This window comes from Zonotrichia albicollis, chromosome 1 (assembly GCF_047830755.1).
Source record: "Zonotrichia albicollis isolate bZonAlb1 chromosome 1, bZonAlb1.hap1, whole genome shotgun sequence".
In the NCBI taxonomy this organism is placed as follows: Eukaryota; Metazoa; Chordata; class Aves; order Passeriformes; family Passerellidae; genus Zonotrichia; species Zonotrichia albicollis.
Window position 1 is genome coordinate 27,549,787 of NC_133819.1, and position 17,048 is coordinate 27,566,834.

Sequence of the window (17,048 nt, forward strand, 5' to 3'; positions counted from 1 at the left end):
GATATCCCTTGTTTTTGCAAAGGCATATAGTTTTATAAATGCATTTCAAAACAGCTGGAATAATCTCAAAGTTTGAGAAAACAAATGTGACTGAAGTGCCTGTTGTATTCTGGTGGGTGAAATGGGTGTAACTCATTTCTTTGCTGTAGGTAGGAGGTAGGCACTTCTCAAGGCAGCTGCACTTCCTGAGGACAGACACAGTCAGAACCAAGACTGTTCCTGCTCTGCAAACACTGATGCTTCCTCCCCTGGCTTGTATCAGTTTCACAAATCAAGCAGACCTGTCTGAAATACACAACAGGTCAGGATGCAGAGTGGGCTCATGGTAGGAGCGAGGTCTGTCCTCAAGAATTTTTCAGGATAGAGTATGAACCCCTGACCCTCACTACATCAGCAATCTGAGCTGATGGGCTCCTGAGCAAAAGAAGCACAGTAACATACCCTGCCCTGGCTCACCTTTCTCACATGGCTGTCAGGTCACTTAGTAAGTCTTGCCTGAAAATACAGGTTGCACAGTTCCAAAACTAAGTGGGGTTTTTTTTTTTCATTCCTGTTTCATGAAAAACCTCATGCTCTCCAAAACTTATTCTTTTGTGAATGAGCAATTTGCTGCTGAAATAAATACTCATTCTGTGCTTTCAGATTTAATTACCAAGCACTGTTACTTCAAGCAGGAAAATACAAAAATTAAAAACAAACTCAATAAATGTAGGAAGAATAAATACATTAAAAACCCCTAAGCACAACTACTTGTTTGCAACTATGTAGTCAAACTGTATTGGAATTTAACAGGAATAAAATTTTAAAGCATATAAACAATAATCTGTTATGTATTGATAAGAAATTCCTTTGATACAGCTGTTTCTTACATATTCAATAAATCAGTCTTGCAGATAGATAAGAAGAGCTGTTGGTCCCTGTCAAACAGAATATCTGATGAAATGGACAACTGATATTCCATACTATCTAAGTGTGATGTTTAGTGATCTGTGGTGTATGGTCATGCCAAATAGTCCTTCTGGCATTACACTTTGCTGATCTATGAGCATGTAACACCCCTAGCAAAGCACTGCTGCACATATGCATCCCTGCCCTAAGAGAATAATAATAATAAAAAAATTCACTTCCCTCTCATTTTAATAAATGAAACTTTTAAGTTGTCTTATTTTCCTCTTTTGCATTTTTGGTTTTGGTTTGGGGTGTTAAATCTTTACTTTTCCAAAATTGGTTTTACTGATAAAACTTAGGATGTACTCACAACATTACTGTTATGCTGTATTGCACCAATTTTCCAGTCTATGGCAGTGTATAATCAAAACAGAATTAATCTACATATTTCTTACTTACTGAAAAACTAAGATTAATTCAGTACTTTTGAGTCTCAGGTCCAGTAGTAATGTGAAACAGTCTAAGTGCACACTACTCATTATGTAAGATTTATTGTAAGCAGGGAGTAAAAAGAAGAACAGAAATATTAAAAAGAATATAAACCAAAAGTAGACACACCTACATTCAGGAGATAGGCTGGGCTGTATACAATACTTTACTAGATTTATGCAGAACAATTGTATGATGCATCAGATAACATCACTATGTCCTTTGCTGTCATTTTTTATTTTGAGACAGTGACTTTTCTGAGTTTCTTCCTGTATCATGAAGATATATTTGACAGTGACAGAAATGAGCTAACACTATAGGCAGTCTCACAGGCAAATTTATAAATCAGTTTGCCTTTCAAACCTTCAAGCTGAGGACAATGATCTCAGAAAAAATACCAAAAAATTGTTATTGTGACACTCATTTTCACATCAAGTCATCTCACAAAGCACAGTAAGTCTTTATCTTGTGAAGAGACTCCTTTCTTTCCACTGAATGCAAGTAAATAAGCCCATCCCAGCTGTGCATGACCACACTGTGCTTGAGGCTCTGCAGCGTGTGGTTTGAGCACATGAAAAGGGTCTTGTATGGAATGAGGAAATGCTGATGAGTGGGTGTACAACTGAGGTCAGCTCCTGGCTCAAGCAGAAATCAGTGTAGTGCTGGAGGGGCAGTTGGTATCCCAGAGCTCATTAGAAAACTTTGTCACTGTTGTAATTTACATATGGCTTATATTTGTTGTATTTTACATCCAGCTTATAGTTTTTCTGTGAACCTATTCTTTACACTGAGGAATTATTATAATACTACTGAATTATTCTTATTCTAAATCAAATTAAAAATTGATTAGACTGTGGTTGTTTCCTGGTGGCCAGTCATGTTTACTTGATGGTTTCTTCAAACCAATTCAGCAGCAGAGATAGATTGGTACTAAGAGGAAAAAAAAATTTCTTAGGTGTGAAATGACATAGCTCTATTACAGACAGTTATATGCCAATGTTAACAAGAAAAATGGTAGAATATAGTATTTTTCATTTCAAAGAGGAGAGAAACTGAACAGACAATATTCAGAAACTGAACGGACAATCACAGACAATACTTGATAAAAAGCCATCTGAGAGCCAGATAAAAAACCTATTTCACATGTAGCTATAGAGCCTCAAAAATTTCAGGGGGTGCTCATGTTTAAGTACCCAAATGAATGAGAATTAAATGTACCAGATATTTTGATGGATTGCAATATTCATTGCATATGCAATGACTGCAATGCTTTGATCTTTCTAGGCTTGTGCACTGAATGACTAGCAGGAGGATGTGTGTGATCGAGGACTCACACCGGGACTCCTTACGTCATTTTCAAATACAAATTTAGCCTTACTCATGGATTTGCAACAGTCATGCACATTTTTTCTTTAATTAATATCCAGTCCTGATATATAATAGGAATAGTATATATTTATTCACAATATATTTGTCCTATTGTGTTTTGAGTAAAAAAGCAACAGGATACAAAAATTACTATGGAATAGCTTACTTAGCCTGGTCTGTGTCTCACACGAACAGCTCAAGAAAATTTTCAGAAATCCAAAAGAAAACTTGTGTGACTGTTCACCTGAAGAGAACTGATAGCTGTTTTCAGAACTCAGCTTTAATGTGTAGATGGAATTATTGGTCTTACATGAGACTTGGAATTTTTAGTTTTACATGATGCTTGCAGAGCTTCCATCTACAGTTCTGGGCATTTTTTCTAAGTTCTGAATGGAACTGAGAATTGCATGTTTTCCAAAAAAATGCTCAATGTGAAGCTTCCTTTTATATCAGTGGACTACAGACATTCAAGCACATGAATATATTCTGTGCTCCTAGAAAAAGAAATTAGCTCCCAGCACCCAGTATTTTATGTTTTGGGAACACAGCTGATCTCAGTCATGGGATTCTGGAGGTGAAAAGTCATTCAGTTATTTGTCATGTAACAAATGACTAAAAGGCATAACAGGAGTATAAGGAGAAAGATGAAAATAACTCTCATTCCACTGAAGCATTAAAAAAAAAGTTAAACTGATACATTTTTAATATAATACAAGAAAAGGTGAAAAGTACTTTCCAGCTAAAATTGTAAAAATACCCTAAACCTTGGAAGCTTCTTTTATTTATTTATATACTTTCATTCTCTGAGTAAGGAGTACTTTTTAAGATTAAGAATAAGAAAGTGGAATAATTTTTCCAGTAATTTAGGTTTTGACTTCTATGGCACGCTTGTCAGGATTTAAATTTCTCTCACCAGCAAAATTACAAAAGTACATCAAAAATCTATTGTCTTGACCTACATGGATAAGCAAGAAGCACATGAATATATGTTTATTTGAATTATATGGCTCTGTGTTTCCCACAAAATGAGTCTGTTTGATATTCTTTGTTAAAAAAAGGGAAACAACAAACCAATTTTTTTATAATTTTAAAAGTGTTTCTACTTTGTTACATTAGATCCATCTAAATAATTTATTATTTACATCACCTACTAAAATAGAGTACACTTACATTTCTAGCAAAAATTCCTTGCAGAGAAAAAGCTGAAAGTGCTCTGCTATGTTTTTTTTTACAGTCATCCAAATTCTGCCAAATACAGAGTATACTTTTAGCAACGTAGTGTCTGCAAACAGCAAAGTGTACAGCTATTCCATTGCATTGCTTCCATACCTTGCAGCTTTCATTTCTCAGCTAAATTTGATCTTAAGATAAAGTAATAAAATCCTCAATAGTTGAAAAAAAGAACAAACACATGCAGGTAGTCCTTTTATAGTGCAGCATTTAACTTTTCTGTCAGTAACACATGTGAGTAAACATTTTCCAAGAACTCTTTGGTGGCTATGTTTTCTGGCTCCTGGTGTTGCACGAGGCATTGGCACACCTGACATGGCCATTTTTGAACCATGTTATATACAGAATACATTTCCTCTAAACCCACCTACCCCAAGTAGTTAAACCAAAACAAAAAGAGCTGTAGGAACCATGGAAAATCATAAAAGAATAGCCATGAATCTGTATTTAAAGCCTGTTTTGTCTTCTCCTTTATATTCCAGCTATGTCTTTGCATATGCTGCAGACACTGCACAAGGATCACTTGAACAAATGGGAACCATTAAAGACTGAAGACTTGCAGGGTAAAACCCAAAGTTTTGCTATGAATAACAATGTTAGTGGGGTGACATAAGTTACCAATTAGAGAAAAGAAACTCCAAAACATTTGCTAACATTTTGAATCATTAAAATTCTCATATTTTCAGCATTCAGGATACTTATATCTTTCCAAATTAGACAACATTTGAATCATTAAAATTCTCATCTATTCAGCATTCAGGATGCTTATATCTTCCCAAACTGGACATAAATTAGTGTTGTTAACCTGTATCAGATGAAATGTTTGTCTTGTTTACTTTTAACGAAAACAAGAAAATCATATATCTGAAATAGAAGCAGTAACATTAGGCACACTAAAAAAATATAGTAACTGAAATGAGCAAAATAAACCCTCTTTAAAACAGCTTTAGGTACCAGAAGCAAATAGTAAATATAGATATATGCATACACATACCCTTGTGTGTGCATACATCTGCATGTAACAATCAGGGAGAAAGGAGTTTTGTTCAAATGTAATGTAGTATGGTTATCCTAAATGTAGGATAACCATAAAACAGCTTTAGGTACCAGGAGTAAATGTAGGACAGCCATTTAAACAATTTTGCTATATTTTAAAAACCCACGATATGATCTAACAGTTTGTTTCTGTCGATCAAGAAATCACTTTGACATTACAGAGGCAGCGGAGGATCGGCAATCCCAGAGGAGAGGGCGAGCCCTTACCTTCCCCCGCGTAGGCCAGGATGGAGCGGGCGCGCAGCTGCTTCCCTTCCGTGGTTTTTCCGGAGCAGGTGTGCGAGCAGGAGGACCACGCAGACCACGCGCTGAGCACGCAGTCCTTGGGGCACGGCGCTTCGCACACCACCGGGATCGGGTAGATGGCATCTCTGCACAGCTGCCTGTCAACCTCTTCTCCTGGGGGAAGAAAAATAAAAAAAAAGGCCATAGCAGTCTATCATTTGCTAAATTAACTTAAAATGAGCAATCTAGTCCAGATGGGAGCACAAATAAATTAGATTCTGTTCTTGTGTATAAACAAGGTAAACAGATTTTTTTATTACTTGTCTCCTCTGCCTCAATTCTAGAAGAGCATACTTAAACCTAAGTTGATTTGATATTCTCATGAAGTGAATGCCAGCCTGGGTGGTATTTAAGCTTTTATTTTGCAATAGATGACCCCACACAAAATCCAAATGTACCAGAGTATATAACAACCCTATGGAAAACTGTACATAGAGATGCATGTATAGAAATGACCCAGTTTTCATCCAGATTTGTGGGACAAGGGGAAAAGCATCCTAATTTAGCCAGTTTATAATCCACGATTCATCCTTTGAATTGCAGCTATCCATCAAAATATGCAGTAAATTACAGTCAGAATGTTGTTTGGTTAGAAAGATCTTCATTTGTTAGCAAAGCAGCAACACATCACTCTTTGTGTCATGGAGGTATAACAAGATCTATGCATTTGTATTCTGTAGATACACATTTCATTATAATCATAAGATCCAGGCTGGTGTGAATTGCTTAATGAAATATTAGCTAGTATTTAAGTAGCAGGGTTGCTTTTGTTTTCAATCAGGTAATCACAGGACCACTGTGTCTGAGATCTGTCCAAACAGCACCTTAATCACAACATGGATAGTTTTGTGAGGTGACATGATTTCTTGATCAAATAAGTTAATACTCATTAAGGGGGAAAGAATGAATGATCACATATTCTGGCATCAGTAAGTAATCATGACAGATCTTCATGTTGGAGCAAATGATGGAAAAAACAAAGGAGAGAAAGATTCAGGTCCATGTTTTAGGATTCTAGCCTTGTTAGCACAATATAATGCCTGTTATGAGGAACTGAAAATGTTGCATCTAAGAACACATTGGACTTCTGAGGCATTGACAATCGCATACAATTAAGGCATGAAAGAACCAGCTCATTTGTAAACATAAAACTTTTTTTAAAAATTATTTTCTAAAAAGGATAATACTTCAAAGCATCTCAATGCCTTTTGTGCTACATGATCTTTGCTGTACTAGGGTATAAAACCTTCTGTCATGATTCATCTATTGAAGCACTCTTGAATTTTACATAATCCTGAGTTGTCTACATTATGCACTGAGCTGATCATGAGTTGTCTACATTATGCACTTTCTAAGACCCATCATGTCAACCCCTTTGTTTTAATAGCCAGTGTCAACAAAATAATGTCTTATCAATATTTGCAAATGAATGTAAGTCTTCAATACAACAAAATATTTGTTACATATATTGATCAAATACCCTTTAATTGAATCATAAAGGCATCAGTTACTGTTAGTAACTACCACAATGGATTCTGAAAGCTAATTCAGTAAGAACAGAGCATATTATAAATGAAACTAGATATGTAAAAACTCTGCTTTATCGAGTCTCAAATTAGACTTTATTGCCCAATAGATGTATAATAATGAATTTATTCAAATACTAATCAAAACAGAAACTACATAAACTACATTTTTTATCATTCAAAGTTTACAGTCTTTTAAATAAGAATCTCTTAAATTGAGTTCCTGAAACCAGGAGGTGTTTTAGTACTAAATCAGATCATGAGACCCAGAAGTGTTAACCAAATTCTTTGTGAAAGAGTTAAAGATGAAGGCCATCCATTCAATATTAGATCCTTTTGAACAGTGCCAAATATTTTAGTCATACAGAATATTTAGGCACAACAGAAGTACAAACATCAATCTTCCTTGGTTCTGAAAACTCAGGAAAATCCTGCAGCTCATGTTTTTAAAATAGCCTAAAGTAGTCATAGTCATCTGAATTATAAAGACCTTTGAGATCAAGTCAGTCTCAACAGCTATATTTGCCCATATTAAAATACAAATTCAAGCCCTGCCAAAGGCTTTGTGGTTCTCCCATGCCAAGTTCTGCTTCCCTCACTGGACTCAGTCTTTGCATCAACTGTTCCCTCTGTTACATTGCAGGTCATCACACCCTGACACCAGTGCAGGAGGGATTCCTTCCTGCTTCATCAGAAGGGCATTTGTTTGGGCTCAAGGACAAGAGATAGAGGAGAGGACTAAAGTTCTTTTTCAGACAGGAAGAAAAAGCTAGAAAAGAGGTGAAACCTACTCTCATATTGTTCCATTGCCAGGTAAGACTCAATAAGGTAAACTGCTAGGACACATGCACACTTTGAAAGAAATGCTACTATTACAATAGTGTGTCACAGTATAAGCAAACAAAAACTATACTGAAGGTATTTATCACTTATTGGCTTTTAATTTTTTTTTAAATTTTAACTCAAGCTTAATTTGGTGCCACAATGAGAATTTTTTTGACCTAGTTTCAGTCTGAGTTTATATCTCAAATGAAACCAAGCCTTCACTCTCTCCCAAAACCAAAGACCCTATTTTTTCTTTGCTTTTACAGAGAAAACATTCTAGAGATATCTATCTTACATTTTGGCATTTCGTTTTTGTCATGTGTCCAATTCTTATCTGATGAATTCAATAGCATAGAAATGTAGTTGGAAGAAATATCTTATAATGGGTACTTCTTATCTTCAGGGAAATATTTTATTTATACTAAATTGTTTCTGACATTTCACTAATGATTTTATGAACAACTTGACCTTTTTTGCCTTCCTCTTTAAAGGGTGTAGTGTAGTCAGCCACCAAGAACCACTCAACCATAAGCTGGGAACAATGGCAGTGTAAAGACTATTTAGAAAAAGTCCCATTTGAAAATGCTTGCCATTGAGTGTTGAAGCAGGTCCAGAAAAGGGCCATGAAGGTGAGCAGAGGACTGGAATATGTCTCCCATGAGGAATGAGAAAATTTAAGTTGTTCAGTCTGGAGAATTCAATGAGACATTACAGCAGCCTTCTAGTGCCTGAAAAAGGCTGACAAGAAAGATAAAAGGGGCTTTTTGAAAAAGCATGTCCTATGTAATGATAGGAGAAGGGGGAAAGGCTTTAAACTAAAAGAGAGAAGATTAAAGAAAACATTCTTTACTGCAAAGGAGGAGAGGCACTGGGTAAGTTGTCTGCAGACATGATGGATGCTCCATCTCAGGTTAGAGGGAGCTGTGAACAACCTCTTTTAGTGGAAGGTGTCCCTGCCCATGGCAGAGAGGTTGGAACTAGATGATCTTTAAGGTCCCTTCGAACCCAAACCATTCAATGATTCTATGATTTTATTTTAACATTATGGATATAAATTTATGTTGCATAAGTACTGAAGACAGAACTCAAAAAAAAAAAAATTACTGAAAGGCATCTGCCCTGGGTTACTTATACTCAAAACAACAGAATGACAAAAAAGTAAAAAGCACAGATATGAAAACAGAATATGACATTTCTGTCAAGAGAAATCTTCACCACTTAACTTGTTCGTTAAAATCTAGCAATGGAATCTAGTAATATTCCATATTTGCAAACAATGCCTATGTTGTTGAATTATATTTCTCTCTTAGGCAAGAGATACACAATTTGGACTAAAATCTCCAAATAGCATTTAAGGAAATGACAGTCCATAAAAATGGCAGGAGGCAAATTAGGGTTTTTTTCAAAAATTTAAAATGTCAAAAATTGTTTAAACCTTCCCTGGGATTTTTTTACAGATTTACAACAGTGAGGAGTGCTGATCTTTTGAATACCTATCTCTTTATCAAATAATTATGCTGGATCCATCTGAACAATCAGCAAAGCAAGTTACTATGTCAAGACCTCCCTTTGGCCAACTTCTTGGCTCAAAGACTTCCTGATATATATGCCCACGTGAGAGCCACAACTGAACTGCACAACTATTTAGTTGTTTTAAGACAAACAAACAAAAATAACCAAAAAACACCAAGCCAAAAAAAAAAAATTCCCAATCTACAGAATAGGCAAATTTTTACAGATCAGAGAGGTAGCTTGTGAATAGCATTCAGGAGAAACTGATTGATAAATATCAGTATTCATATACCATTCTTGTTTTATTACATTCACAAAGCAGGTATTGTATCTGTGAAAATTTTCAGTCTGGATGCTAAAGGTTGAGTTAGACCACGTTGTGTGGTTAATGCAGTTGAATCATGTCAGCCCTTTGTGTTTTTGTCTACTCATCTGTAAAATGTATCTGGTACTTAAGTTTCTTGTAAAATGCTTTAAGTTCCAATGGGAAGCATTCCTAGAGCTGGAATTGCTAGAGAGACATGGTAAAGAAACCCTCTTGCTTATTGTGCATCTTTTAACATGGTGCATGCTTCAGTGCACAGTAAAAAATTGCTGTCAAATTCTGACCTGTAGGAAATGGGACGGCAAGCACTTAACAGAGAGAAAAATGTTTTTAAGCCTTAAAATGAACAGTAGAATCACTGCAAGATTCAATGAGGCATAGAGAACAACTTTAAAAAAATCAGCATAAAATTAAGTTGCTGCTGGAGCCCTATGTAATAAGTCAATGAGCCTGGTCTCAGTTCTAAACAAGGAAAGCAGCTATTGTTTCTGAAAGTGACCTGTAGCCTGATATAAACTAAGTAAATTTTGACAATAAAATAAAAATAAGTAGAATTAAATCAAGAGAATTTTTTGAACTTTAACAGCTAACATTATTTTTAACATTCCTGTGTAATCAGTAAAGGATAGGAATATAACACATTGGTAAAACAAAGTTTACAGTTGTATTTCAAAGTTCATAAAAGAAGTAATGACAGCAACTGAGGCCAAATGCTAAAATTGAACTGCAGACTTCATATTACTTATTGCTTGCTTCAATATGTTCAAATTTAGTATTATATCTTCAACTTGAAGTAAAAAAAGTTTATTTAATCAGTTTCTTATACATGATGTGTCATCCATTGGAAAACTGTTGGGCAGCTGAAATATTTGGAAAAGCAATCTAGAGCTCAACTTTTAAGGTGATCGTGGGTGAAGGAGGCCTTGTCATTATTTAACTGCCTTCAGTAATGCCTCTAAGCATGGAGGCTGCAGGAGAAAAATGCAGTATTACTTCACACAATAGCAAAATCTGTGAGCTGTGTTGTTTGCCACCAACTGTTTCCTTCCTTTCCTGTCCAGAAAAATAATCAACAGGAAAGTACTGAACTGCCTCTAGTATGAGTTGCAAAGGCTGAAATGGCTGAGAATGTTCTTTGTCTTGAGCTCCTATGCAGTTTCTCAAATGCATTCCTTTCACATGAGGGCCTATACCTGTCCTTACACTGACCCTCTTGTCAACCTCAAAATGTGTCAGACTGGCTGAGGAGCCAAAAATCCTGTGCAGACTCTGTCCACCACCAAGAACAAAGTATGCCTACCCATATTCAAAACTTACTAAAACCAGATCTGTTCTCTGTGCTCAGTCCTTTTTTCACTTGGAACTGAGTTTAACCACAGTCACAGTTAGTAAACCATATCCTTCTCCTCTAAAAATCATCAGTCCATAATCCACCTGCCTCAAAGTTACAGGAATGTTATGACTACACTGTAAGAGTAAAGAAGCAATGTTAATGAGTTTAACTGTAATGACTCTAAAGAGAATTTTTAAAAAATTTGAGAAAATCATTAAGTAGGAAAATGTACAAATTTATCCAAATGTGAAATTTTACACTAGATTTTCTCTAGTAATAACCTGGTCAACACATCTGATGATGAGTCTAATGCAAAATGGAAATTCCCCACATTACAGAAAAGCTATCTAAGTTATCAAAATCTTATACATCTTCACATGCCAGGACACCTTACATCTGCTAATGAGCAGACAGCAATCAATCATCAGGATAAACTGAAATTATTGTTTTAATTTCTAATACTTCTTCATTTCTTTCAAATCACTAATACCTTACCAAACTTCACCACAACAGGAAAAATCATGCCTGCCTAGCATGAATGGTGACAGCAAATTGTGTTTTCCTTCCAAACCTAGAAGCTCCAGAAGTGTGATGTTTTCTTTTTAAAATGTTTGGAAAAGGACCCAGGACTGGGTCCTTTTTTTTTCTTTTTTTCTGACAGTTCTGTTTTGTTGTTTGTTTTTCCTTATACAGGAGGAGTTCTCTGAGGAACACTGTCTTAGAGCACGTGTCTCTAAGTAAAATGTATGCACGACTTCAAAAAGCTGGCCCAGATTTTTCAGGAGGGAGAATTTAGAGGTTAATTTCTAAAACCTAATCAAATAGAAAAGAGAAATTATAATATTTACATGAAATTCATAATTTACCATCTTGTTTAGCTCAACAATCTTAAGAGTATTTGGAAGAAGAAAAACCAGCGTGTGCAGCAGTGTCGGACTGACAGAACAAGTTTTGCCTTTCAGTCAGCTCAATACTAGCAAATAGCACATATTTTGATAGACAATAGGAAACTTTAAATGTTTTACTAATCCCATTATCCTTCATATCATGTTGATGGTATTTATTCATACCTGCTCAAAAAAACACTTTTAATGTTAGCAAAATGGCAGTGTCTTTCAGAAGAGCAGCAAGGCTATTATCTTAGCAATTATTTTCCATTACAGTTCTTGAATCAGGTGTCAAAAAATATCTATAAACTTTCAACACTTGGAACAATTTTTAACCTCTCTAATTATCAAACTGTAACATAAACGACAGATTATGACCTCAATGTATCCTACTTTGTTGCTATTAAGTTTTTCAACAAACTAAATGCAAAAAGATTGTGTATCTTTCCTTTGTGCTATTATTATCAAGTGAAGCTTTTACATTCCTTTCTAATGCTTAGGTGCCTAGCTGGTAGCTCCAAGTGTTAAATCAGTTGTTAATTCCCTAATCACATGCCTTTCTCTCAATCGCTTTTGCTAAGTAGCATTTGCATTTAATTAAGTACATCTTAATTAGCTGATGGTTAATATTCTTGAAGTAATTTTCTTCTAAGAAGCCTAAGTAGAAACAGCACTGATTTCAATGAAGACAAATACACTGGTTACTCACATCTGTTCATTATGCAAAAATGACAGAAAGTTGGTCTAATTGTTTAATGATATGTAAACATTGCAGGATTGTAAACTGTTTGATTTGATGGTTTGTGTGTGCAAATTTACTGTGGTTTTGCTTTCAGTGTAGTATCATGCACTCTATTCCTCACTGAAAGAAAAATGGTAAACGTGATACTTCTGCCACTTACTCAAAAAACCCACTGTGAATCTCATAAACATGTGTTTCTATTTCTTTTTTTTTTTTTTTTTCTAAACAAGAAAATTGAGAGTACAAGCACAGGTATCATCGTCTTATTTACATTTTTACCCTTTCTGCACAGATAAACCAGAGACTTATTGAAAAGGCCTCTAACTGCTGTTCTTTGCCTATGCAAATACTGCAAGATATATATACCTTTTAAAATAAGCCACTAAATTTTAAAATATGATTTTGACTTTTGTAAAGCAAACATTTGCAATGACAAATGACTATCAATGACAAGAAGTAATAGTATGCAAAATGAAAATAGCTGGAGCTTAGAAATCCACCATATCCAATGTTTTTACAATCAAAGATAACAGCATGTTAACACACTCAAGGAAAAAATAATGAGCTTTTTATTATTTTCTATTCCTTAATGAGATGAAACACCACATTTTACAAGCAATAACTTCTTTTTAATGGCTATATGCAAATTTTTTCTTTATTCACCTTATGGGAAAAATAATTCTGATGAGTGGGATGACTGGCTTCAGGAACTCTCACATTCATGCAGAAATATAATTTCAAAAATAGTACCTGAACACTCCAGCTCCTTCTCTGTAACCAAACAGTAAATATGAGCTCAGTCACAGCTTACAGGGTAGCACTGTGTTTGCTAACCTTTCCCACAACACAGCATATCACCAACTGTGTAGGCAAAAGGCAGAAGCAGGTAAAACTGCAAGTGGTTTATAGGAGAGCTGAACAGAGTGAAAGCCATTCTGCTCCAGAGGTAAGACAGTGCTGGCTACAAGGTTTCTTCTCTCTCCTTCAATTCATCCAAATTTTAAATCACACAAATTTCAAGAAAAGTGAGTCGTTGATAAAAAAATCCAGGCCAGCATTCCTTAATACATCAGGTAAATAATACAGTAATCCACCACGAACCATATACAGAGCAGTCAGAGAAATAACCAGAAACAAAATAACATCCCATACCTTGAAATAATGGTAATAATAAAGGGACAACTCTGACACAAAAATTAAGAACATATATTTAAGATGGATATTTCCTGCTATAATTGCTTCAGATGGAAAACATCTTTGCATATTCTTTGGCAGTAACTTAAAAATAATGGTTAAACACAATGAACTAACACCTTCAGATACAATATTAATGCTTCCAGTAATCCCATTTTCATGTCTGGTAATGACAGAACATATGTACCTCCATTTATATTAGAGTCATCTATCAGGATTACAGTCATGTAGACAGAGTCTAAATTTGCCAGACACAAATAAAACCAGGGAAAGAAATAGTATTTCTTTACCCAAATAATATATTTTTATTTAAAATGCAGGGACATTTGGCCAGATCAAACAGCAGTATGAAAAAATAATATCCCATCATTATGCTAAAATAGAAATATATAGAAAATTGAGGAAGAAAATCCCAAGAAACCAAAATCAAAACCAATGGAACGCTATGCACTTTTTTTCTGTGAAAAGGAAAACTTATTTGGGCTTGACTCCTTTACTCAATGAGATTGAGAAAAGTGAAAAATAGCTATTCTCTTTTTGCCATCTTAAGATTTCTAGTAACCACTTTGAAACTTCACCTCATATTCCTTCATGCCCTTTCTAAATTTTCAGCATATTTTGCTAGATTTATTCAGGTTGAAAACCTGAGTTTGCTCAGAAAGTGTTGAAAAAGATTTTTCCAATTCTCTCTATATTTCTAAGTGATGGGGGTGACAGAAGCCACAGTATCAGCTCCCCCAAGCATACAACATACAGCAATCACTTGGCTACCAAGGATCTCAGCTAAAAAAAAAATAAAAACATAGATACGCAGATGAGGCAAGTTCCTTCACTACACACACAAAGGCACACTGAGGGCGTCTTGTAGCACTAACCATGGTTCAAAAAGTAACACAGCCTTTTTATCTCTGACACAACCCTGTAAAGTACTCAGTGCACATTTTGTATAATTTGAATCATAGACTAATGGAAAACTCTTCCTACAGATGATACTTCTTTGATTCTTTACTACTTCTGATAGCACTGAATATTCAATAGCATGAAATAGGCTGTAAATGAACTACTAAAGTCAGTATCTGTGAGAAAGCCTGACCTAAACAGGGATACTGAAGAATTAATCCAAATTAATTAAACTGGGACTTTGAAGGAGATTAGTTAAACTGTATTAACATTTTGTATGGGTATCTTACTCAGAAAGAGAAAATTCTTGACAAATAAAATTAGGAACACTTTAACTTCAAATAAGAGGATTTACAGACACATTTAATATAGTTTAAGTAATTATTTTTGCAGTTAATTTGGATCAACTTTGGAAAGTGCCTTCATGCATATAAGCAAAGTACACAAAAACTGAAACATGATATGCCTTTAGCTGAAAATCTCCTGGTCTTTTAACTTGATGCTATAGTAGACTTGTACCACAGGGATAGAAGTTCAATAATTCTAATAAAGTCTCCAGCAGAGTACCCAAACACTGCCTAACAACAGGAGTAAAATTTTCCTACTGCTTGACAGGTAGTTGAAACATTTTCATGGTTCATTTGCTAATGTAGTCTTACTGAGAATGATAAGGAACAGAGAATACAAGTGTATTGATCATAACCAAGCAGAGTTGCCTTCTAGTGTCAAATAAGCCAATCAAATGTCATCTTGATATGAAAGAAAAAATAAGTTTGATGACAGGCTACGGTCCCATTGAGAATAAAATCAATATTAGTCATGGGACCAACTGGGATCAATATGTCAAACCAATAGGCCATTTTAGCAGGAAGGGGAAAGGAGGGGAAAAGTGCTGACAGAGCTAAAAGGAAAAAAGAGGACAGTGAGAACCTTGAGGATGAGATCACTTGAAAATTCACATTGTATTTCTAAAAACACTTGTCAAAAGCACCAAGCCACCTTGAAAAGATACAGGTTGTTCCAAGACTAGCTAGCTAGTTCCAAGATCAGTTTTTTCTCATAAACTTTTCTCAATCAAGTCAAAATTCATATAGTGAAAAATATATGTTCAAGTATGACTTCTAGAAAAAAGATTAAAAAAACTTCCTCCATTTGCATTTAAAATGTTAAAGAAGGTCTACTGTGTTTAAAAGTCAAGAAAAGTCTTTTCATGGGCTTTAGAAATAGTGATGGTGTTCTCTGAATTCTGGTAACAGTAGGATTTAAAATACATGGATTTGAAAACGCAACATGCATTTATTGCAATGTGTCCTTTTGATTATTTAAAAACTCCATGTTTTATTAAGCACTGAAAATTATTCTACTACTTTTTCACTGCTGAGTACTCTCAGCAAATTTTTAATTTCATCGTATATGGACACATAGACTGCTGTAGCCTTTTAAAAGTATTTCACAGGTAAAAGCCTTTTCACAGGTATTTTATTGTAAGTGCTATTTTACACATTTCCCCCTCCATTCAGTAATGTCAAAATAACCTGGAGAACAAGTTTGGGAAGGGCACTGGAATGTCAATGACTTCAAACCAGTTTGATGAGAAAAGATATTTCTGATGTGCTGATATTTCTGATCTGAACTAGACTAACTTTTAGGGATATGAGTTAGGAATAGAAGCATACAAAGGAAATAATAGGCAAGAAAAGCAGTAGCACGAAAACAATGTGACAGTTCCCTAATGTCTGTAAAATCACAGTGCTCACCACAATCATTCCAATGATTCCCTAAGGTACTAATCTACATATTTTCAGCAGCTACCTTAAATGGCCTGGTTTTTCAAGACACAATACTTTCACTAACTTCAAGCTTCCCATTTTCAACACCAACATTATCTTTGGTTAATAAATTTATACATTTAAGCTAAAAAACTACAAAAAGTTGCATCCTAAATGGCTTTATAAATACTTCAGCAGTGCAGTATTTTCCTAGAATTTGGACACCAACAGAGTAATGATATTCTTTTCTATAATGCAAAATCTTACCTCACAGATGAAGTGAATGATTAATGGCCTGCACCTGACAGAATATTAAGTGAATTTTTCAGTTGGTCAATTATCTAGTATTTCACTACCATACTGTGAATTTGCAGCAAGTTTAAAACTGTTCGTTCATATACATTGTCACACCTCCTGCCACACAAAGACACATGTAGCTCAAAAGGGGGTTTAAGAGAATAAGAAAAATTATTTTATATGGCAAAAGATGATTGCAAACATTTTCTTTGCATTATTCATCCAGCTGCAGCTAGTAAAGAGTTGTCACCCTCTATATAATCTGACAGCTCAATTCAATCACAGTTAAAACATAGGACCCAAGAGGTGTAAGAGAGATCACTGCCACTGTCATGTTTACACATTTCTGAGAAATGGTTTTTAAATTAATTTCATGGATGCTTTTGTCTGTGCCCTACTACTGGCAGATAAAATGCAGTCTT

The 17,048-nt window shown here is 35.0% G+C and overlaps 1 protein-coding gene across 1 annotated transcript in view; it reads right to left on the reverse strand.

Annotated features, from left to right (window-relative positions):
* The window catches only part of THSD7A (thrombospondin type 1 domain containing 7A), a 267,196-nt gene that overhangs the window by 64,301 nt on the left and 185,847 nt on the right, over positions 1 to 17,048 (reverse strand). The window contains exon 10 of the mRNA XM_014273675.3: positions 5,239 to 5,430. Within this exon, the coding sequence (XP_014129150.2) occupies positions 5,239 to 5,430 (192 nt within the window). The remainder of the gene's footprint in view (positions 1 to 5,238; positions 5,431 to 17,048) is intronic.